General features: G+C 41.7%; 1 protein-coding gene across 1 annotated transcript in view; it reads right to left on the bottom strand.

The window, feature by feature from the left end:
- The window catches only part of DAZL (deleted in azoospermia like), a 34639-nt gene extending 19722 nt beyond the window's left edge, over positions 1-14917 (bottom strand). Inside the window, exons 1-4 of the mRNA XM_063452317.1 lie at positions 14794-14917; positions 8119-8253; positions 7923-8014; positions 5070-5121 (exon numbers count right to left, since the gene is read on the bottom strand). Coding sequence (XP_063308387.1) covers positions 5070-5121; positions 7923-8014; positions 8119-8253; positions 14794-14796 — 282 coding nt within the window. The 5' untranslated portion in view covers positions 14797-14917. The remainder of the gene's footprint in view (positions 1-5069; positions 5122-7922; positions 8015-8118; positions 8254-14793) is intronic.
- Between the last annotated feature and the right edge of the window lie 11065 nt (positions 14918-25982).

Here is a 25982-nt window from a genome sequence, read left to right as displayed (position 1 = left end):
GAGGAAAAACAGAGGCTAGGCTGAAATTCCATGGAATAGAAAGGGAATCTATGAACTCTGGCCTGCCTGAAGGGTTCAAAGATGTAAATCGTCTTGAAGCCATCAGGTGTATTTCTGGATAACCGAATTCCTTCGTTATTTGACTGAAGATCTGGGATGAAAGAGCAATCCGTTTTAAATGCTGACTACTTCGGGCGTCTGCCAGAATGTTGAATTCTCCTTTTATGTGTACTGCTGAAATAGACAGAAGGTGATACTCTTACAATAGCATGATTCTGGAACATAGATTTTCCAAACAAGCTGACCTAGTTCTACCTTGTTTGTTGATATAGGCTACGGTTTTAGAATTGTCCAACCTGATCTGGACATGTTGATTCTGGATCGGTTTCTGGAAAACAATGAGAGAGCCAGCCAGACAGCCTTCAGTTTTGTAATTCGATGAACTCAAGTCTTTTACAAGCCAAATTCCTGGTCGTTTCTTTGCTCCCATGTGAGCACAACAGCCGAGATCTGAGGAGTCTTAAAATTCTGAATGACTTCATTTGGAAAGAAAGGCCTGACTGCAGGAAATGTGACAAAGTCCACCAGAAAAAGCTCTTCAGGGCAGGGCTTAAGTTTCATAGGCATGCCCAAGCTGTTTGTTCCAGAAGCTTGAAATATTTATTTGAAGAGGTCTCATTCTGGTCTTTGCCCAACTGACTGCTGGAATTGAGGCTAGGAAAAGACCCAGCAAACTCATTGCTTCTCTGATGGAGCAAAACATTTCCTCTGAGGTTCTGAATAGCTTGAGCAATTTTTCTTCTGGAAGAACGATCTTCATACTGACTGTCTAATCAGAAATTATTCTTTGGATTGGTGCCAATTCCAACTTTTCGAAATTTATCAACCAACCATGCCTTCTTAGAGACTAAAGCTGTACTGAGCTCTTGATAAAGTTGTTCTTTTGTGTCTGCAATTAAAAGCCAGTCTAAATAAGGGATGACATTGATGCCTCTTCCCCTTAAATCTGCAGAAATAACTACCAGAATCTTTGTGAAAACTATTGGGGCTGTCTCTAGAAGTTTATGGCAAACAGTAGGAATCTTTTGCTTAGTTATGTGATAGGAATGTGTAAATATCTTCTTTTAGGTCTAGAGAAATGAGCCAATTTCCCAGTTGAATAATGTGAGTTGCAGACTTTGTTTCCATATGAAACTTTTTTTTCTTTTTTTAATAAACTTGTTGACTGCCTTGAGATCTAAGAGGTCTGCAAGAACAGTCTGGCTTCGGAACCAAAAAGTCTTTAATAAGTGCCCAGGAATCTCTTAATTGCACGCTTTCGATCACATTCGTTAGGATAAACTTTGACACTTCTCGCATAAGAGCTTTCTGTCGTAGTCGAGTGGACTGAAGAGCATGAAATTTTTTTCTTGGGATCTGACAGTAACCATTCCTTATCACTGAAAGAACCCAGCGATCTGAGGTAGTTTGTTTCCAGATACCCATAAAGTGCGCGAGTCTTCCGCCTACAGGAATGACGTCATAAGTTTCTATTTTTTTGTCAGAGAACTCCTTTCTCTTGTAATCAAAAACCCTTCTTTGTTGACCTCTGGAAGTTTGTCCAAAAGGAGCCTCTGTAAGCGGCTTGGACCTTTTATTCCAATGCTATTTCCAGTTATCTTCTGGTAATGCTTTCTTACCATCTGTCATTTGCTTCAAGAGATCATCTAATTTGGAACCAAAAAGTCTGCCTGGTTTAAAAAGAATGTCAGAATGTTTGGATGCTAAATCAGCTGACTAGTTTCTCAGCCATACTGCTCTTCTTGCCACCATAGATAAACCCAAAGAGCCTTCACCAAGATCTTCAAACTTTCTGTAGAGGAATCAACTCTAAAGTCATAACTAAACTGGATCTTCTTTGGATTCACCCGCATAAATCTTTTCTAGTTCTTCCAGCCACTGCCTTTGCCACTGAAGTTCCTGCAATCAGTGCTTTGCATTGAAATGCTGAGACGACAAACAGTTTCTTCAAAGAAAAAGCGATACGTTTATCTATAGCCTCTTTCAAGCCACTAGAATTCCCAGTGGTCTTTTTACCCAACTAAGCTATTGGAACGTCTACTGATGGTAACGGATATAAGAGGCACTAAGGTTTCCTTCCTGGATATTTCTATTCCCTTAAAATCAAATCCTTTAACTGTGGATGGAAAGGAAAAGCCTTGGATCTTTTTCCCTTGCTCCTGATCACCCATCAGAAACTGGACTTCCTTAACTAGTTTTCCAACAGATTCCTCTGGAAAAGAAAATTCTTCATCAGAAGAATCACTAGAATCCTCATCTCTGGTTCCAGAAACTGAAGAATCAGAGCTTACCTGAGACAATCCCCATGATCGAAGCCTTTTCTTAGCAGGATTTTTTTTACTGCTGAATCATGAGAAGCAGAGGCCTGAGCAGACTGAACAGCTGCAGACTGCATTTCAACAAATTTTTGTTCCAAACTTGGCTGGAACCAACTTAAAAAAGTTGCCATCTCTGATTTCTTTGCTTCCTCAGAAGCCTCTTCAGAACAATTGTAACAAATCTTTCCCTTATATCCATCGGGCCTTGGTTGGGAACAGGAAATGCAGATTAAATCTTTTGATTTTGTAGAACATTTCTCTTTCTCTAAAGTTCTCTCCGCAGTCTCAGAATTAGACATACCGAAGAGAAGAGAGTAAAAAATTGAACAAAATATTAACTAAAAAAAAAAAAAAGAAAAATCGATCATTCAGGCAAGGCGCATACAAGATAAAAACAAAAAGTCTTACTTTAATGGCCTCAAAGTATGTTGGAAGGCAGGTCAGAACACACTTGCAACAGATCCTGAGTGCACCTGGCAAACAGTTAGTTGCTGCTGGTTATAAAGGCTCTAAAAGTCCTGGAAACTAAAATTCAAAGAAAAAAATAAAATAAAATGTTGGTGCCTGAATATTGGATTTGCATTGCGCGTGCATGCCGCGATTCCATGGCGAAACGCATCAAAACCTGTACGTGCGTTCCACCGCCAGGACCTCCCAGCTCGTGCACACATTCGCCTTACACGGCGCTGTTTTAGGCAGAACAGATAAGAGTAGGTGGAATGAAGGCGTCCACCAGCGTGCTTACCACTAGAAAGGAGTTCTGGCGAAAACACCAGCTGACAAATGAATAAGCAGAGCCTAAGCTCCCTCACCATAAATCCTCGAAGAAAAGAAAAAAGGGGGGGGTGGCCTGATGCAACCTTCCCCGGCCGATGGCAGGTAAAGTAATGGGGTTCCTAGAGGTAAGAGGCACTTTATAGTGCCAAAGGTAATTTGGGGCAGGTGCTTAAAATTTGGGGGTTTGCCGACGTTTTTCTCTCCAGATTAGAAATCCCTGTTGTAAAGCACTGCCTCTAATCTAAAGGGAAAACCTGTGTTTCCTGGTGGAAGAAGAAAATACTTTCATACTCTTCATATCCAACCATGAACCTGTAGCGTTCTGCTAGCTATCTGAACATACTTAAAGAGCAACCGTACCGATTATTATGGAAGCAAGAACCTTTTAACTATTCCTGGGCAGAAGACTGTCCAAAGGGGAGTGTTTGAACTGCAATGAAATCTCTTCAATCCACTTATGGCGCATCTCCTGAAAACTTCTTGAGGGACCGCAAAAAAGGGATATGCGGGTATATATCTCCTTTCTGCAGAATCAGAGTTACCAAAGCATCAATTTTGATTCTGAACCTCAGGAGATGAACCAAATTTAAATTCAAAGCAAGTCTAAAGGCACGATCCCGCTTTGATATCCAGGAGATTCCTGAGGAACTTAATGAACTTCATAATTCACTAGAACCATATCTCCAATTCCTTGTATCAACAGGGACACTGTTTCTGTGAATAGAGTACCAGATGTTCAGAAGAATTATAAATGAAAACGAGAAATTATGGATTGGGAAGACTCTTAAAGAGCAAGCGGTGCCCTCTGTACTAGATAAAGAAACCAGTGATTGCAAGTAGATTCCCCTTAAAAGCCAGGGAAGAGACACTCATATATACTGGCTCCCAAATGCATCCTGTTATGATAAGGGACTACATTTAATGAGACTCAATTCATGTACCTCAAAGGGAGCCATCCACACTCAGAGAAATACAGGATTCTGCTTCCAACCTTCTTGGCATCAGAAACGTCTGCCCATGTCAGACCTAGTTCTACCACCAGGTAAAAAAACTACTAGTCTTCAGGCAGAGCTTTTTTCGCCTTTGACATAGGTTATAAGATACCCATTTTCCTAATGGGAGTAAACAGAGGACTGAAAGGGATGCCGATCCGCAGTCCTTGAAAACCTCTAAGACGTGCGAGGGGCTGGTGACACGGGAAACCCTTTTGACAAGTGTCTGCCAAAGGGAACTGCACAGCGATCCACATTCGGCCGTTTCCAGGAAGTTCTGGTTCGCGCATGTGCAATCGGAACTTCGGTGGAACGCAACACCACCCTGGCGTGCGTTCCCCCGCTGTACGCAGACTCAAGGCCAGCCATGTACTCACTGCATCCTTGGGCCACGCTTTCTTCCCAACACCAGTACTTACTCAGCATACAAAGATCCTGGTGCTGTAGCTCCGTACCTCCGCGGAAGGAGCCTGGTCGCTCAGCCTGCCACCCAGACAGCTACCAGGCCGCATCCCACAGGCATCTACCCGTGTGCCTCACCTCCAACAGATGCCTGATCTGTCCCGTGCTGGGACAAGGAAGAACTGAGGTGAGTTTGACGGGGGAAGCCCTTTATAGGGTATAGGGACTTTTCTTAATTCCCATTTTGCAGATGCTTGTCCCAATTAGGAAGCACAATCCATACGTACTGCCACCATATGTTAGAAAAATATGTTCTCAAGACTAATGGGCCATATTTTAACATCCTTTAAAATATCATTCAATATGGAACATAACTTATTTTGTGGTTCAGATACACAGCATGCTGGTATCTTATTTACCAAGAACCAGAGTGGAAATCTATTGTTGAAATAAAAATGTACTCCTACTTATCCCCTATATTAAGCTCCTACACGGGGATATAACAAAAAAAAAATCTTACGTCCACAATTTTCTGCACATCCACATCATCATAAAATGAAACAAAACCGTACCTAAAGGAAGAAAAAATAAATTAGAATTGCCATTTGCTAAATGTTATCCATCCAAAAATGCATCATGTTGGAAGCCTAGCTGTTCATTTCTGAAAGAGGAATATTCCATTCCAGATAAGTGACAGTTCCTCTTGCCTTCACTATAGTACAGTTATAGGCAACCTTCAGCACTCCATGTTTTGTCCTATATCTCAATGCAGTTACATCAATAATGCTGGCAAAGCATCAGGGGAGATGTAGCCCTCAACATCTGAAGTGCTGAAGGTTACATACCGCTCTAGTAAATGTAAGCAAGATACTTACCTCGACTGAAATTCCACCTGTTTCACATACTTTGCTGCAGCATAATACCTCTGGCATCTGACAGAAATGCCTTGTATACATAAAGCATTTTCTCCACTAGGGAAAAAAGTATTTTTGAAGAGGCTACTGGAAATTGTACAAGTTCTGATTAAAACAAAATATAAAACCTAAAATGTGACTGTCTGTTGAACCATAATCTCCCTCACTCATTAAGTGCACCCACACTTTTATGTCATTTTGTTTAGGAGACACAGGGCTGGGCCACTGAGCAGCAGCTGCCATCTTCTCCTTGTTTGGTCCAGACTCCCTAAAAACAGCTAATTTTGAGCAAATAGCACTCATCTGTGCACTGAAAACCACTTCATATAAGTTGGGGACACCACTAGCTTCCCATGGAACCCAATATAATGCTGTTCATGACGAGCATCTCTTTCCGCCAGAATGTACCTTCAATCCTGACGCCACACGTTTCACCAGTGGAATCAGGCTGCCTGCTGTTGCGCCAAAGGGTGAATGTACCTGGTGACCATGAGTCTCCAATGTTTGCAGCATGTTGGAGGCCTGGCCTCGCTGCCCCCCACATGGGTTGGAGGCCGTGCAGTACCATACACCACTTTGATGCTGACGGATCAGTCATTGCAGGTCTCCTGCTTCGCCCGCAAGTCACATACCAACTACTGCATTTGCATGTGACTGCAACACTAAAGGGAAAACTTATCTGAGGAATGGGGCTGTACCAAGATTCTCCTCACCAACTGCTGGAACCCCCGATCTGCCTGACCACTATACGTGTGATGCCCCGATCTCTGGTCCTGAAATATTTTCCTCAGCGCTGTGAGCCCTGTGGGGATGGATTGTGCGGATCCAGTATACCGGTGACCGCGATAGCTGCACACCTGTACCAAGTGTGAGATCGGTGAAGGGAGAGACATATGGGGCCACACAAGCTCTAAACCTCTAGGGGAGGGAAAGGAGGCGAATGGTCTGCGGACTCTTTTTATGGCGCCCTGCAACACCTGGCCATGCGTGCACATCCAAGGCCCTAAGAGTTATTGGACTACCAGTCCTTAAGGAGGCCTTTTTACTTTTTTATACCCTCTTCCCTGCAGATTGTTCCAGAACATACTTTTTTCTCTCTTCTGTTATTGCAAGAGGTTGGACCACCATTGCAACGTTTGTACGTTTCTTTTTTATACTTCTATGCTTTGCTATTTGCAGGGAGATTTACGGTCTCTCATAAATGTCTGGCTGATCTCCCTGCAGTGGTTTAGTGACATGCTTCTGACCAACTCTGTTTTTTGTTAATTTTGACTGACATTATGCTGCAGTGCTGTATAACATTTTCTTACATCACGTTGACTTAGCCCATGCTGTTCTATATTAGTGTATAGATATTGTATTCCTGGCACATATGTCAGAGCCAATCCTTACTATACTACCAAGTTTCCTATGCGTGCTTCAGCTTTGTCCTAGAGCACTAGATTACACTTTAGCCCCTGCACTAGATCTAATTTTTCTCCTACGTCATAATACGGTTAGCGTTTCCTGCAATAAAATACACATTTGTGTTCATTAATGTCTCACATGTACAACAGTACCCCCCATGTTATTATGATTATTATTATGATATTTATAGAGCGCCGTCAATTTCAGCAGCGCTTTACAATGTACAAGTTTTATGGTTGTTTGGAAAGTTAAAGGGATAAATTCTAGGGCTATATATTTTTTAATACCAAAATACAGCTAGAACAAAATTACAAATACATTTTTAAAATGCTATATAATTAATTTCATTAACTTGGTATACATACACACAAATAATCTAAATTGTATTTAGTATAGGGTTTAAAACGATTTGTAAAAAATTTATTTTCCGTTCAGGGGGACTGCACGACGTTCCAGTTAGCCCCTCTGCAGGCAGTGCGACGTCATGGTGTTCATATGGTCCGGATCAGCCGTGGGGGAACTGCCTAAGATGTGTGGCAGTCCCCGCTAGCATTGACGGCATAGAACATCCACCGTGCTTATTTGGTAAATTCCCAACTAACCAGTGTTTACAACAATGCAAATAATTATATAATATGGTCTGTACAAATTATTTTCAGCCGATACAAACTAAAAAAAAATCTGGCCTTACCTGTGGCGTTTTATTCATTGAGTCAGACTCAAAAGGTAAAGAACAGGCAGGTCGAGTCAAATTAAAAGAAAAATTATTTGTTCATACCAGCTGAAAGAAACTGTGCATTAGTCTAGTATGTACGAAGCAGAATAGGAGACGTTAGGAAACACATCTACAGCACGTCCGGCTAGTGGTGTTGACATCTTTAAGTGATGTTTACAATGACACGGCAAACACCATAACCACATCAACAGACAGAAGTGGTTGTGGTGCTTGGAGTCTGTTGTCACCAGATCTGGCATCAATGTTCCAATGATGAAATGACAGAGGAGGAGCTATGCTATATTTGAATATATTTTATCCCTTAGCTTTAGCTTACCCTTTAGATACTCCATTTCTATCTGTAATGATTTTGACTTCTTTAACCAAACCAAACTTTGAAAAGAACTCTTTGATTTCAATTTCATCCATCTAGAAAAAGAAATAAAGCTCAGAGAAACATAAAATAATAAAATATAAACAAACACACTCTTATATTAAGGAGAGAGAAGCTGGAAGAAAATACATAAGTTTACCCTGATGTCGATTCCACCTACAAAGACTGTATTTGGCATTATTTTGCCCTCTGGAAGCACATAGCCCTGGCTTGTAGCTGCTGTAGATTGCTCCTCCTCTTCTCCTGTGATGGTGCTCTGTGACTCAGGTGTAGACTACAGGAAGACCAAAACAGATAAATGTGGCACAAAGCATACTATGTTAGCAGGTAGCAAACTTTAAAAACCACAAACAATGGTCTGTGTTCCATAATGACAAAGCGCCAAAACCACTACAACTTAATTGTAATGGTCTTGGTGTTTAGCCAGCAGTCCCTGAAGTCTAACAAATGTGAACATTGCCATGTCAGAGAAATGGCAATGATTACATTTGTCATTAGGTAGTCCCTTGTAAAATGAGTGGTTTGGGTGTCTGATTGTTTTTTAAGACACTGATGTTTGGTTAAAATCATACCAAATAAAAGTATTATAATGCCTCTTTAGAATAATCCTTTTGGTGCAGGACATCAGTGTTTTTCCATTAAGAAGCATTGGATTGGCCAGAGATCTACAGAAGAAGCTGAGACCAGGGAAGCACTTGATGAGAAATTAGTTTTCATTATTAAATTTGAACATTTGGACACCATGCCTTTACTCGTTTATAATGTTGTCACTAGACTCATGGTAATTGTAATAAGCTCATCTGAATACTCGTTTGACACATGCCGATCCACCACGTCATGTATAAAAACAGTGCACTCTTTCCTGTTATGGTATGTCACACCACTGCTTTATCTTGATGTATCCTTCACAAGGTTTACTTAAAATTGTGTACATAATCCTGCACTGCAGAATAATAATACAAAAAAATCTCCCACCTTTCTGATTACAGTGCCGCAAGTGAATTAGCCCTTCCCAATAGGAAAGCACTGACTCATTGCTTTCCTCATGAAAAGCTGTAGAAGGCACATCTAGTGGCTATCTGCTAGACAGCCTCTAGAGCAGGGCTTGACAAACTTGTTTAGAATGTAGGAGCCAGCTAAAAAAGTATTTTTTTTGTTTTTTTTAAGTGAAGTTTAATTTACTTAATGTAGTTCTGGTGCCTATAGCCCAGTGATGGCGAACCTATCGTGCCACAGGTGGCACGCCGGGCCCTCTCTGTGGGCACGTGGCCATAGGTTCACCATCAATGCAGAGTAGGCACCTGCCTGTCCGAAATGGCAGGCGCCTACTCTGCTTCTGAGTCGGGAGGCAGGGGGAGGGATCTGTGATGCAGCTCCAATGTCCTCCCGCGCGATGCTGTGTGTAGCGTTGCCGAGCATTACCATGGCAACGCTCCACACAGCATTGCGCGGGACGACAGGGGAGCTGATTCACAGATCCCTCCCCCTGCAGTGCTTACCACCACCGGACCACCAGGGATGGCTGTGCCACCCCCCCCCCCCAATTCATTAAAGGTAAGAAGGAGGGAGGGTACTGACAAACAGCTCCCCCCTACCCCCCCACACATTACCCCTCATACACACACACAGCACCTCCCCCACACACGCAATTGCCATGTTGGCACTTTAAGGAAAAAAAAGGTGGCATGTATTGCGGCTTGGGTACTCAGGCTCAAAAAGGTTCGCCATCACTGCTATAGCCTGTCCCTGTAGCTTTTTCAATGTAAACGTTGCCTTTTCAAATCCCAGGCGCCAGGGCAAAACTTCTAGTTGCCATGGCAATCTGGGATTTGTCAAGCCCTGCACTAAAGGCAGTCTTAATGTTTTACATTGCAGGGTTAAAGGAACAGAGACACTGCACCCTGACCACTTCAATGAGAAAGTGGTTTGGGTACCTATAGTGTCCCTTAAAGAAAATTGATTGTGTGAAAAATATGGATGATGGTATACCATGGGCAAAACGTATGGGATGTGGTTTATGTGATGTCACATCATTAGCAGAGCAATGGGGTAGCAACGTTTTCTTTTTTGCCTAGAGCAGCAAAATTCCTTGCACCTGCCCTGCTGGTAGAAAATGAGCAACAAATTCCATCCTACACCTAGTAAGCCAGTTAAAGGGACATTATAGCCATAGGAACAACTACAACATGAAGGGACACTATAGTCCAGGGGAAGTCAACCACATACCTACTGCCAACTTTTGTAGCTTTGTTGACGGTAACATTTCCTTACCTCCCACCAGTGCTGCAGTAATTTTTATATGTACTTACATTTTTCTATACACGTCTGTGAGGTGGGGCAGTAAGCATGTGTGAGAAGGGTGCATAGAGTCTACACTGTGTGTAGGTGAGGTGTAAACATGTATTTTAATGTCTCCTCCTCCCCCCATGCCCTGATGGTCCAATGGTGGCATGTTTCCTTTAGCCTGCAGCTCCTCCAGCTGCACACTAACTTTCCTGTTAGCACAGCACTGTAGTGGAGCGTTGCTATGGTAACATGCAGCAACACTCCGACCAGTCTGCTTGCAGGAGGAACACAGAGCCTGCAAGGCCCTTCCATCTGCTAGAACCGGTGGCTCTGCATGGGCCGGCAGGGGAAATAAAAGGATCTTTGCCCACCCAGCATTTTTTGCAGTACCTAGCACCGCCCACCAATGGGTGGTAGGGACCAGGTTGACTACCCCTGCTATAGTCACTCAGCCTTCTCACTTAAGTGGTCTGGGTGCATTGTCCCTGTCCCACTTACCCCTACAATGTAAATTATTGACGTTTTTGAGGAACTGCAATAATTACCTTGCAGGACTAAGATTGCGGCCAGGAATGAGGTGAGGGAGATGGGCACTAGAGGGCTCTATACTGTTACAAATATGGATTTGTTTTCCCAATACCATAGAATGCCTTTAACCCCTTGAGGACGCAGGACGGTTCAGGACCGTCATCGGCATTTTTCCCTTGCCGACCGACGACGGTCCTGAACCGTCCTAAATTTAAAATGTACTTACCCGATCGCCGTCGTTCCCCCGGCGGCGATCGGCGGTGCTCCCGGTGTGGGGAGACTGCCTGCAGCCCAGACAGTCTCCCCATGGCGGTTTAGGACCCCTGGGGCCATGTGATCGCCCAACAGGGCGACCACATGGTCACAATAGGTGTCCTAGTCTCTGCCTGCAGGGGGACTGTCTGTGCTGACAGGCAGTCTCCCTGCATGTGTAAAATCATAAAAAAATGTAAAGTTATAGTTAATAAAAAATATATTATTATATATGTGTATATATATATATATATATAATAAATACACAAGATCCAGCGCACTCTCCTATCTACTAAACAGCAACTTCAATGTTGACAGATTAGTTTGTAAGTTTTTTTTAAAAACACCTAATCTAGGCAAAAAAGTGGGGATTTAGTTACATTATATGATCATACATTGCATAAGCCTGCCATTGCTTATGCAATGTATGATCATATAATGTAACTAAATCCCCACTTTTTTGCCTAGATTAGGTGTTTTTAAAAAAAACTTTTACAAACTAATCTGTCAACATTGAAGTTGCTGTTTAGTAGATAGGAGAGTGCGCTGGATCTTGTGTATTTATTGTATAATATGGCCCCCAGCAGCACCCCATTTAAGCATGTTTAGGTGAGTGCAACCATCCCCCCATGTTTCCTATATATATATATATATATGATATATAGACATATATTATACCTATATAATATATGTCTATATATCATATATAATGTCATGCTAAGTGTATTTTTATATTAATATGTACATATATTAATATAAAAATACACTTATAATTAATTTGCACACGTATATATAATATATATAATAACTATGTATATTGTATATATATATATATATTATTATAAAATACGAATAATAAATAATTTAAATTAAATTAAAAAAATTAAAAATAATAATAAAAAAATTTGAAAAAATTATATATCTATACGAAATTTTATTCTAACTGTATTTTGATAATATATATATATTTATATCAAAATACACTTAGAATGAAATTGTATATATATCTATGTATATATAAATAAATAAAAAGAATGCGAACTATTCATATGTCGATATACAAAATTACATAAATAATTATATAAATATACACGTAGACTTCAAATATATAAATATGCATATATATTTAAATTCTACGCGCGTATTTATGTAATATTTTTACATAATTAAGTTATTTTATTGATTGCAATTTAAGGGACCTGCCTGCCAACCCAGGCCGAAAGTCCAGAGAATTTAATTTGCTATCACTGTATTTTACCCTGTAACGTTCTACGACACCCTAAAACATGTACATGGGGGGTACTGTTTTACTCGGGAGACTTCGCTGAACACAAATATTAGTGATTCAAAACAGTAAAACATATCACAGCGATGATATTGTCAGTGAAAGTTACTTTTTTTGCATTTTTCACACACAAACAGCACTTTTACTGATATAATTGTTGTGATACATTTTCCAGTTTTGAAACACTAATATTTGTGTTCAGCAAAGTCTCCTGAGTAGAACAGGACCCCCCATGTACAGGTTTTATAGCGTTTTTGAAAGTTACAGGGTCAAATATATGGGTCAAATATTTTTACATTGAAAATGGCCAGGTTGGTTACGTTGCCTTTGAGAGCGTATGGTAGCCCAGGAATGAGAATGACCCCCATGATGGCATACCATTTGCAAAAGAAGACAACCCAAGGTATTGCAAATGGGGTATGTCCAGTCTTTTTAAGTAACCACTTAGTCACAAACACTGGCCAAAATGAGCGTTCAATTTAGTTTTTTGCTTTTTTCACACACAAACAAATATGAACGCTAACTTTGGCCAGTGTTTGCGACTAAGTGGCTACTAAAAAAGTCTGGACGTACCCCATATTGAATACCCTGGGTTGTCTACTTTTAAAAAAATATGTACATGTGGGGTGTTATTTAGCAATTTATGACAGATAATAGTGTTACAATGTCACTATTGATACATTTTAAAAATGTATGTTTTGAAACCGCAATATCCTACTTGTACTTATAGCCCTATAACATGCAAAATAAAAGCAAAAAGCATGTAAACACTGGGTATTTTTGAACTCAGGACAACATTTTGAATCTATTTAGCAGTTTTTTTCATTCGCTTTTGTAGATGAGTAAAAGATTTTTCACATAAAATTCAAAAAACGTGTATTTTTTTCAATTTTTCATCATATTTTTTTAAATTAAATTACATGATTATATAAATAATGGTATGTAAAGAAAGCCCCTTTTGTCCTGAAAAAAAACAATATATAATTTGTATGGGAACAGTAAATGAGAGAGCGGAAAATTACAGCTAAACACAAACACCACAAAAGTGTCAAAAAGATGCCTGGTCGCAAATGTACAACATCGCAAAAAAAGTCCAGTCCTTAAGGGGTTAATGTAGTTCTGGTGTGTATAGTTTCTCCCTGCAGAGAAAAGGCAGTTTATATTATTGCCTAGGAACAACTGTAGTGGTGGTCACGTCATGAAGATGCTGAACATTGCTCAGAGACGCATTGATTCAATAGAACTCTATGAGACGGCATGATGCAGCGCATGCGCAATAGTGTTCCAATGCTATCCTTTGAGGATCCAATTGCAACGGACCCGTACAGCGCTGGAATAAAAAGGAGCTGTCCATTTTTTATTCATTTTCTCATCTCACCAAACAAGCCTCGTCTGTCTCTGACGTGGCGGGGGTCTACAAGATTGGGTTTAACCCCCCTCACGCTGGTATTGGTTACTGACACCCTTGTTGAGATGATTATGATTATGGACACATTATCATACTAGACACCTGTTACCTATCGGTATCTTAACAGGTTTATTTATTTATTTAATTATTCACTTATTTATTTTTGTTGGTGGAATCACCACTTTTTAACATAATATTAAAAGTTACATATTAACCATTCCAAGCACTCATCTCTCTCTGGTTTGTTCCCACTACCCTGGTAGTTCTCTGAGGGTTATCCCCTTATTATTGAGTGCTTGCTTTAGGCTTCCTATTTTTCTCGTTTTTGTTCGCAATAAAAAGGAGTAAACTCACCTTTTACATTGATCGCAGGGGGGAAGAGACCTAAACGGTGTTGTATTCATGTCACTATAGTGTTCCTTTAAATTTACAGCTTTAAAATAATTACACGTCACACTAGTTTAACACTGTTTAACTAGGATTATACTGAATTACTGGTTAGGACTATGCATTGGAAGCAAGAGCCCTAACCCCTCACAAAGATCCCATGAGATCTACAGATACCCTCACTAAGATCCATTTAGATCTACAGTGACCCCCCCACACAGATCCCATTAGATTTAGTGACCCCCCCCCCCCCCCCAAATATCCCTTTAGATCTAGTGACACCCCCACACACACAAATCTCTCATTAGCTATATTAAGCCAACCAGAGGCACGGATCTACCCACCCATGGCTGATCCCTGCACTATGGACCATGTTACAGGGGGAAGGAGGCCCGAGCTACGTGTAATCTATTGGCAATAATAAGTTATACACAGCGAGCTGATATAAAGAAGGTAAACACTAAAGCCTGAATTTCATTATTAAAGTATCTATACCACGTGGGAGCCAGCACTCGCCATACTCGGTTCGGTCAGTGTGATTCTGTATTAACCCGCGGTCCGATCGGAGTAATGTTGGCTGGATTCGTTAGATGGTGAGGGGATTCTGTGGAGAATGGGGGAGCGGCGGGTGGAGGATAACATGGTGTAAATTAAGGACTGCTACTTACCATGGTGACCTATAAAACTCGGTGAACTCTTCAAGTGAAGGGGGGAAAAAAACGAACAAATAAAACAAAACCTAAAACCGTAAACGGAACAGAACCATCTAAAAACAGAACATGGCTTCTCTCCGCGGCCGCGACAACTAACTGGTGGCGCCTGGGTGTGTCCTATATATACCCTCCGCGGGGCAGACCATTCTCTACTCTGCGGAAGGGGGGACCGGCTATGTGGAAACCCAGACAATGCCTCACTCTCACAGCGAAATGACTGAAGAACATACTGCGGGCTGCGTGCGATAAACCATATATGACACGATGTCCATGCAGTGAGGCAGGGACGCGGGGATAATATTTTTGTAGTTTTTCGCCTTTCCCGCCAGTTCTCATGGTTTGGTCTATGCTGGGACCTGACAGTGACGTGGGGGAGCTTTATGTTCGCATCTGAGTGTGCGCGTGGGCTGTACCATATACTGTGAAAGGGGGGCGGGGGCTGGAGGATGGAATACAGCATGGTGTCTGAATATTACACTGTGATGGTTAATGCTGCATATGACATGGTGTCTGAATATTACACTGATGGTTATGGCTGTATATTGCATGGTGTCTGAATATTACACTATGATGGTTATGGCTGTATACGGCATGGTGTCTGAATATTACACTGTGTTGGTTATGGCTGTATATTGCATGGTGAAGTAGTTGGATACCCAAAGACAGGGGAAACAACTAGGTGTGTGTCTGGGGGCGACCAGGACAGGGGGTAACCCTCACATACATGTGTTAGTTGAGAAGTAGACCTAAATAGGTCGAGCGAGATAGGGCGCCCCCTATTGCATAGCTATACATATGTACAGTGAATTCTAAAACGTAACCTTTAATGGTGACTGTTGAGTAAAAAAACCCTTTGTGGAGAGTTTTAAACAAAAGAAAATAATAATAAACTTAAAATAGGAGGATGAGTGTCTGAATAGGGGATAAATATCCAAGGGGTGTTGCCCACAGGATGTAGAGCTCAGTACAGCTATAGATCCCCCCAACCTGTATATTCTGTCTCACAGAGACAATCCTTCACGGGATTGTACAGTGTAGAAATCAAAGAGTTAAACCAATCCTGTAGTCACTATGTACAGTCCCAGTGCGGTGCTTGCTTACAACACCAAGTATATATACACATGGGAATACCTGTGACACAAAGTAGTGATAGAAGTGGTTTAATTAACAATGTACTCAATGGCTAGTCAGAGTTTGGCAGATCGATGGATACAATATGACAATCTGTATACTATCCGCTGCACTGCTGTTGCTGGACGGGAACAAACACTGGGAGGGGAAAACTTTAGATCTATAAGTCAGTTCTCCACAGGGCTGAACCAGCACGGAGAATGACAAGATCTGACGAAAAAAATATAAACCACAGAACCCCTTCACCCATGATTTCCCCGTCCCCTTATTCAAATTGTTCAAAGGTGCATAGCCCAGAAAAACTGACTAGCTAATCTTCCAAAGAAACTACACAGGTTGGTTTCCAGACTGAAAACTATCCTACCTACTGCTACCTAACACGTGTTTCGGCGCTACAGAACGCGCCTTCGTCTGAGGCTAAACAGAGGGTCAAGTCAGCGGGAGCTCCTTAAATAGCCCATTACATTCAGTATATGCTGGGGGTATGGGTGCAGCGTTCGCGCCAAAACCGGTCGAAAACCGGTAAACTCCGCCCTTAGTGACGAAATCTGTTCCGATTGGATGTCTGGATTGTGTGTCTATTAACCATGTGTTTGCCAAAATTATCTGGCCGTGAGGTTAGAAACAATAAAATCCAGACGGATACTTACAGGATGTGAAGAGATCCCCCTCTAGCATACATATAGAGAACCACCTTCAGAAATTAATAAAACTATTAAACTGGAACAGGGTCATAGTAGTGCCTGGTCCAGTATGGCAGTGAATGGACTCCAGTTAGGGCAGTCTCTGAATGGGGGTGATCCTTTCTTCAATGTTACCAAAATCATTACATATAGGGATGTTGGGTCGGTATCTAGATGCTTATCATGCATAGGCACCAACTCTCAAATATATATTATTACAGTATCAAGAGAAGAAATTCAAAATTCACAGTGAGAGGAGGGGGCATATTCGTTCCTATTACAAGAAACTTGATGGCTGCACAAAAAGTTGGTATTTATTTATTTAGTAAATTGTCCACAAACACCGAGTCATATTGACAGTATAGAATTAGCCCCACGGTGAGGGGGGCTACTATCGTATGCCAGTGAGTGGGTGTTATTTCTTCAATGTAGCCCAGCAAATGTGTGTGGGATTTGGAGGTCCACCGGAGCTTAGACTAAGAATAAGTAAATTAAAAATATATATAATAGTGTATACAGTCTAAATAAACAATATGTACATATATACAATGATTACAGAAATATGATTTCCGGGTGCTAATGTTTATCAATAAAGGGGGTAAACGTAAACCCCTCATTTAGTCCATTGGGGGCCAGTGATTTGAACCTGTAGATCCAGTAGCACTCTCTTTTGAGGAGAGTGTGGTCCAGGTCACCTCCTCTACGGCCTAGGGTCACCTTTTCTATCCCTGCGAACCTAACACCTCCTGGGTCCCCGTGGTGATGATTTCTTATATGTCTCGCTACAGGGGTGTCCCTCTGGTTCCTAACTGAGTGTACATGTTCCATGATACGTCTCTTAAAGGGGCGGATCGTTTTACCCACGTATCTGAGGCCACACGTACAACTCAGAAGGTATACCAGGCCCTTGGTACTGCAGTTAAAAAACTGCTTGACACTACAGATCACTTGGTCACATGAGTCTGTGAGGTGCTTGGAGTCCTTCAGTATATACTGACATGCTACACATTTCCCACATTTGTATGTACCTTGCACAGATAACCAGTTGTGGCAGGGTTTTGTGGATGAAAAGTGGCTAGGTACCAATGATTCTTTTAAATTGCGGCCTCTACGTGCTGTGAGGGATACATGCTGGGTCACCGTCCCTTTGAGGTGGGGATCTTGGGATAGGAGTGGCCAGAATCTACTCATTATCTTTTTTGCTTGATCCCACCCTGAGTCAAAATTAACAATACACCGAGTAGGTGCTTGTTCTGTAGGGGTTAGTTTGTCCTTGAGGAGTTCCAGTCTATCGCTGTGTAACGCTCTTTGATAAGCTTGTTTTAAGCAGCGATTGGGATATCCTCTCTCTTTGAATCTTGTCTTAAGTGACTTGGCTTGGGTGATAAAGTCCTCTTCACTCGAGCAATTCCTCCTTAATCGGAGGTATTGTCCAATAGGGATACCTCTCTTTAAGGTAGTCGGGTGATGGCTTTCCCACCTCAACATTGTATTGGTAGCGGTGGGTTTCCTAAATAAAGTTGTTTTAATGGTCTGTTTGGGAGAGATGCTGAACGTACAGTCAAGGAAGTTGATGGACGACCCCCCTATTTCCATTGTGAATTTTAAATTCAGGTCGTTAAGGTTCAGACTCTCTACAAAGGACGTGAAGCATTCCCTTGTGCCTGTCCAGACCACCAAGACATCATCTATAAACCTTTTCCACATAAAAATGTGGTCGGTATATTTGGTGTTATTAACGGAAAAGACCACGTTCTCCTCCCACCATCCCAGGTGCAGGTTGGCGTACGATGGCGCACAAGATGTACCCATGGCTGTACCCTGCACCTGGTGATAGTATTGGCCATCAAACAAAAAGAAATTGTGGGTCAGGACAAATTGTAGTAAGTCCAATACAAAGGAGGTGTGCCGTTGGTGTACAGGCCCTCGTGTTTCTAGGTAGTGTTTGGTATGTCTCAACCCAAGTGAGTGTGGAATGGACGAGTACAATGCCTCTACATCAAGGCTACACAGGATGGCATCTCTTGGCAGGTTAGTAGACGCTAAACACTTCAAAGTGTCCTTTGTATCCCTCAGGTAGGAGGGAAGTTTTTCTACAAAGGGGCGCAGGATCTTATCTAAGTAGATACTAGCCTTGCAGGTTATATTGTTAGAACCGGACACAATGGGTCTAGCTGTCAGTGTCTCATAACATTTATGTACCTTTGGTAGGCAGTAGAATGTGGACACAGTCGGACTTTTCACGTAGATGAATGTGTATTCATCTTTGCCCAGAACTTTGTCATCAAAGGCCTTATCCAGGAGATTCTTCAAAGTCGACAGAAATTTAAATGAGGGGTCTATACTTAGTATTCTATAGGTGGTCCTATCTTTAAGTATATTTAAAGTTAATTGTACATACTGTGTTCTATTTAGTACCACAATGTTCCCCCCCTTGTCTGCTGGCTTGATGATTATATCATCATCATCCTGTAGAGCGCATAAGGCTTGCCATTCGTTTCTAGAGAGGTTGCTATGTGGTCGGGGTTGAAGGGACTCCAACTTCAGCTCAGATATCATATTACAGGTTGATTCTACGAACATATCAATGTTTTTGAAATCTTTGATGTTAGGTGTAAATTTACTTTTGTATCGTAGATCAGTGTACGGTAGAGAGGGTAAACCATCATTCTCATCCAGGAGGGATACCAGTTCATTAAGGCATTGGTATTCTCTCACACTGAATCCCAGATCCTTAGCTCTTTTTTCCTTCTCAATGAGAAAGAATTTGTGTAGGGCTAATCTTCTTCCAAAAAGATGAATATCCTTTATCCACTCAAACTTGTTAAATGAAGGGACAGGGACAAAAGATAGCCCTTTCGCAAGGATTTTAACTTGAGATTCAGTGAGTGCCTTATCAGAGAGATTGATGATTTTGCTGCTGGTATTTAGTACCGTTTGCGCGCCCTCCCCCTGTACCTTGTTTGCCTGTACTGTGGTTGGGGTTCCCCCTCTCGGGGGTTTTGGCCTAAAAAAGCCACCCCTTTCTTTAAGATGCCTCTAGTTTGGGTAGTATTGGAGGGTGTTGAACCTGTACTCGAACCCTCAGTGTCTGTGTCAGACGTCTCATACTCTGATGTGGAGTATTGGTCTGAATCAGTACGTGCACTTTTCCTATTAAACCTTCTATATACTCGTCCGTTTTTATAGTCCGAGTTATCCCTTATGAACTTTTTGTGTTTCCGATTCTTTATCACATCTTTATATTTATTTAGGTTTTGCTGGAGTCTAAGCTCTTGGGAGTCAAAGGTTGGATCGTCTTTATTATTTTGTACAGCCTCGACTGCATCTTTAACATTAGCATTAATTTGTTCCAACCTTTGACTCTCAAATCTACAAATAATGTCCATGAAGGTACGGGAGCATAGATTTGCTGCTTCCTCCCATTCTTTTAGGAGGGCAGCATCCTCCATTTGCATGTTGGGCATTACTTGTATTCTGAGGCCTCTAGGGATCATCGATTTGTTAAGATAGTTCTGGATGGATGAAATTTCCCATCCCAGTCTAATTTGTTGTTTACATGCATTGGAGATGACTCTAAACTTGGACTCAATGCTGGTGTCCTGAGAAACAAACACACTCTCCTTATCAGTGAACACTTTATCAGCGTCCATACACCACTGGTCTGGGTCTTTGAGTTGGTTCAAAAAATTGGCCATATTGATTGCAAAAAGCTACGCACACTCGGAAGTAGATTATAAATTATAATGGACACACTCTGGTATTGAAACCTTGTAAATTAAATAAATGAAGTATTTGTATATGTATAGCTATGCAATAGGGGGCGCCCTATCTCGCTCGACCTATTTAGGTCTACTTCTCAACTAACACATGTATGTGAGGGTTACCCCCTGTCCTGGTCGCCCCCAGACACACACCTAGTTGTTTCCCCTGTCTTTGGGTATCCAACTACTTCATTTATTTAATTTACAAGGTTTCAATACCAGAGTGTGTCCATTATAATTTATAATCTACTTCCGAGTGTGCGTAGCTTTTTGCAATCAATATGGCCAATTTTTTGAACCAACTCAAAGACCCAGACCAGTGGTGTATGGACGCTGATAAAGTGTTCACTGATAAGGAGAGTGTGTTTGTTTCTCAGGACACCAGCATTGAGTCCAAGTTTAGAGTCATCTCCAATGCATGTAAACAACAAATTAGACTGGGATGGGAAATTTCATCCATCCAGAACTATCTTAACAAATCGATGATCCCTAGAGGCCTCAGAATACAAGTAATGCCCAACATGCAAATGGAGGATGCTGCCCTCCTAAAAGAATGGGAGGAAGCAGCAAATCTATGCTCCCGTACCTTCATGGACATTATTTGTAGATTTGAGAGTCAAAGGTTGGAACAAATTAATGCTAATGTTAAAGATGCAGTCGAGGCTGTACAAAATAATAAAGACGATCCAACCTTTGACTCCCAAGAGCTTAGACTCCAGCAAAACCTAAATAAATATAAAGATGTGATAAAGAATCGGAAACACAAAAAGTTCATAAGGGATAACTCGGACTATAAAAACGGACGAGTATATAGAAGGTTTAATAGGAAAAGTGCACGTACTGATTCAGACCAATACTCCACATCAGAGTATGAGACGTCTGACACAGACACTGAGGGTTCGAGTACAGGTTCAACACCCTCCAATACTACCCAAACTAGAGGCATCTTAAAGAAAGGGGTGGCTTTTTTAGGCCAAAACCCCCGAGAGGGGGAACCCCAACCACAGTACAGGCAAACAAGGTACAGGGGGAGGGCGCGCAAACGGTACTAAATACCAGCAGCAAAATCATCAATCTCTCTGATAAGGCACTCACTGAATCTCAAGTTAAAATCCTTGCGAAAGGGCTATCTTTTGTCCCTGTCCCTTCATTTAACAAGTTTGAGTGGATAAAGGATATTCATCTTTTTGGAAGAAGATTAGCCCTACACAAATTCTTTCTCATTGAGAAGGAAAAAAGAGCTAAGGATCTGGGATTCAGTGTGAGAGAATACCAATGCCTTAATGAACTGGTATCCCTCCTGGATGAGAATGATGGTTTACCCTCTCTACCGTACACTGATCTACGATACAAAAGTAAATTTACACCTAACATCAAAGATTTCAAAAACATTGATATGTTCGTAGAATCAACCTGTAATATGATATCTGAGCTGAAGTTGGAGTCCCTTCAACCCCGACCACATAGCAACCTCTCTAGAAACGAATGGCAAGCCTTATGCGCTCTACAGGATGATGATGATATAATCATCAAGCCAGCAGACAAGGGGGGGAACATTGTGGTACTAAATAGAACACAGTATGTACAATTAACTTTAAATATACTTAAAGATAGGACCACCTATAGAATACTAAGTATAGACCCCTCATTTAAATTTCTGTCGACTTTGAAGAATCTCCTGGATAAGGCCTTTGATGACAAAGTTCTGGGCAAAGATGAATACACATTCATCTACGTGAAAAGTCCGACTGTGTCCACATTCTACTGCCTACCAAAGGTACATAAATGTTATGAGACACTGACAGCTAGACCCATTGTGTCCGGTTCTAACAATATAACCTGCAAGGCTAGTATCTACTTAGATAAGATCCTGCGCCCCTTTGTAGAAAAACTTCCCTCCTACCTGAGGGATACAAAGGACACTTTGAAGTGTTTAGCGTCTACTAACCTGCCAAGAGATGCCATCCTGTGTAGCCTTGATGTAGAGGCATTGTACTCGTCCATTCCACACTCACTTGGGTTGAGACATACCAAACACTACCTAGAAACACGAGGGCCTGTACACCAACGGCACACCTCCTTTGTATTGGACTTACTACAATTTGTCCTGACCCACAATTTCTTTTTGTTTGATGGCCAATACTATCACCAGGTGCAGGGTACAGCCATGGGTACATCTTGTGCGCCATCGTACGCCAACCTGCACCTGGGATGGTGGGAGGAGAACGTGGTCTTTTCCGTTAATAACACCAAATATACCGACCACATTTTTATGTGGAAAAGGTTTATAGATGATGTCTTGGTGGTCTGGACAGGCACAAGGGAATGCTTCACGTCCTTTGTAGAGAGTCTGAACCTTAACGACCTGAATTTAAAATTCACAATGGAAATAGGGGGGTCGTCCATCAACTTCCTTGACTGTACGTTCAGCATCTCTCCCAAACAGACCATTAAAACAACTTTATTTAGGAAACCCACCGCTACCAATACAATGTTGAGGTGGGAAAGCCATCACCCGACTACCTTAAAGAGAGGTATCCCTATTGGACAATACCTCCGATTAAGGAGGAATTGCTCGAGTGAAGAGGACTTTATCACCCAAGCCAAGTCACTTAAGACAAGATTCAAAGAGAGAGGATATCCCAATCGCTGCTTAAAACAAGCTTATCAAAGAGCGTTACACAGCGATAGACTGGAACTCCTCAAGGACAAACTAACCCCTACAGAACAAGCACCTACTCGGTGTATTGTTAATTTTGACTCAGGGTGGGATCAAGCAAAAAAGATAATGAGTAGATTCTGGCCACTCCTATCCCAAGATCCCCACCTCAAAGGGACGGTGACCCAGCATGTATCCCTCACAGCACGTAGAGGCCGCAATTTAAAAGAATCATTGGTACCTAGCCACTTTTCATCCACAAAACCCTGCCACAACTGGTTATCTGTGCAAGGTACATACAAATGTGGGAAATGTGTAGCATGTCAGTATATACTGAAGGACTCCAAGCACCTCACAGACTCATGTGACCAAGTGATCTGTAGTGTCAAGCAGTTTTTTAACTGCAGTACCAAGGGCCTGGTATACCTTCTGAGTTGTACGTGTGGCCTCAGATACGTGGGTAAAACGATCCGCCCCTTTAAGAGACGTATCATGGAACATGTACACTCAGTTAGGAACCAGAGGGACACCCCTGTAGCGAGACATATAAGAAATCATCACCACGGGGACCCAGGAGGTGTTAGGTTCGCAGGGATAGAAAAGGTGACCCTAGGCCGTAGAGGAGGTGACCTGGACCACACTCTCCTCAAAAGAGAGTGCTACTGGATCTACAGGTTCAAATCACTGGCCCCCAATGGACTAAATGAGGGGTTTACGTTTACCCCCTTTATTGATAAACATTAGCACCCGGAAATCATATTTCTGTAATCATTGTATATATGTACATATTGTTTATTTAGACTGTATACACTATTATATATATTTTTAATTTACTTATTCTTAGTCTAAGCTCCGGTGGACCTCCAAATCCCACACACATTTGCTGGGCTACATTGAAGAAATAACACCCACTCACTGGCATACGATAGTAGCCCCCCTCACCGTGGGGCTAATTCTATACTGTCAATATGACTCGGTGTTTGTGGACAATTTACTAAATAAATAAATACCAACTTTTTGTGCAGCCATCAAGTTTCTTGTAATAGGAACGAATATGCCCCCTCCTCTCACTGTGAATTTTGAATTTCTTCTCTTGATACTGTAATAATATATATTTGAGAGTTGGTGCCTATGCATGATAAGCATCTAGATACCGACCCAACATCCCTATATGTAATGATTTTGGTAACATTGAAGAAAGGATCACCCCCATTCAGAGACTGCCCTAACTGGAGTCCATTCACTGCCATACTGGACCAGGCACTACTATGACCCTGTTCCAGTTTAATAGTTTTATTAATTTCTGAAGGTGGTTCTCTATATGTATGCTAGAGGGGGATCTCTTCACATCCTGTAAGTATCCGTCTGGATTTTATTGTTTCTAACCTCACGGCCAGATAATTTTGGCAAACACATGGTTAATAGACACACAATCCAGACATCCAATCGGAACAGATTTCGTCACTAAGGGCGGAGTTTACCGGTTTTCGACCGGTTTTGGCGCGAACGCTGCACCCATACCCCCAGCATATACTGAATGTAATGGGCTATTTAAGGAGCTCCCGCTGACTTGACCCTCTGTTTAGCCTCAGACGAAGGCGCGTTCTGTAGCGCCGAAACACGTGTTAGGTAGCAGTAGGTAGGATAGTTTTCAGTCTGGAAACCAACCTGTGTAGTTTCTTTGGAAGATTAGCTAGTCAGTTTTTCTGGGCTATGCACCTTTGAACAATTTGAATAAGGGGACGGGGAAATCATGGGTGAAGGGGTTCTGTGGTTTATATTTTTTTCGTCAGATCTTGTCATTCTCCGTGCTGGTTCAGCCCTGTGGAGAACTGACTTATAGATCTAAAGTTTTCCCCTCCCAGTGTTTGTTCCCGTCCAGCAACAGCAGTGCAGCGGATAGTATACAGATTGTCATATTGTATCCATCGATCTGCCAAACTCTGACTAGCCATTGAGTACATTGTTAATTAAACCACTTCTATCACTACTTTGTGTCACAGGTATTCCCATGTGTATATATACTTGGTGTTGTAAGCAAGCACCGCACTGGGACTGTACATAGTGACTACAGGATTGGTTTAACTCTTTGATTTCTACACTGTACAATCCCGTGAAGGATTGTCTCTGTGAGACAGAATATACAGGTTGGGGGGATCTATAGCTGTACTGAGCTCTACATCCTGTGGGCAACACCCCTTGGATATTTATCCCCTATTCAGACACTCATCCTCCTATTTTAAGTTTATTATTATTTTCTTTTGTTTAAAACTCTCCACAAAGGGTTTTTTTACTCAACAGTCACCATTAAAGGTTACGTTTTAGAATTCACTGTACATATGTATAGCTATGCAATAGGGGGCGCCCTATCTCGCTCGACCTATTTAGGTCTACTTCTGTATATTGCATGGTGTCTGAATATTACACTGTGATGGTTATGGCTGTATACGGCATGGTGTCTGAATATTACACTGTGATGGTTATGGCTGTATATGGCATGGTGTCTGAATATTACACTGTGATGGTTATGGCTGTATACAGCATGGTGTCTGAATATTACACTGATGGTTATGGCTGTATATTGCATGGTGTCTGATTATTACACTGTGATGGTTATGGCTGTATATGGCATGGTGTCTGAATATTACACTGTGATGGTTATGGCTGTATATGGCATGGTGTCTGAATATTACACTGTGATGGTTATGGCTGTATATGGCACGGTGTCTGATTATTACACTGTGATGGTTATGGCTGTATATAGCACGGTGTCTGAATATTACACTGATGGTTATGGCTGTATATTGCATGGTGTCTGAATATTACACTGTGATGGTTATGGCTGTATACGGCATGGTGTCTGAATATTACACTGTGATGGTTATGGCTGTATATGGCATGGTGTCT

The sequence above is a fragment of the Pelobates fuscus genome, chromosome 4 (genome assembly GCF_036172605.1).
Source record: "Pelobates fuscus isolate aPelFus1 chromosome 4, aPelFus1.pri, whole genome shotgun sequence".
NCBI classification, from domain to species: Eukaryota; Metazoa; Chordata; class Amphibia; order Anura; family Pelobatidae; genus Pelobates; species Pelobates fuscus.
Note: the sequence above shows the minus strand (reverse complement) of the source record. Positions and strands in the feature narration are given on the sequence as shown.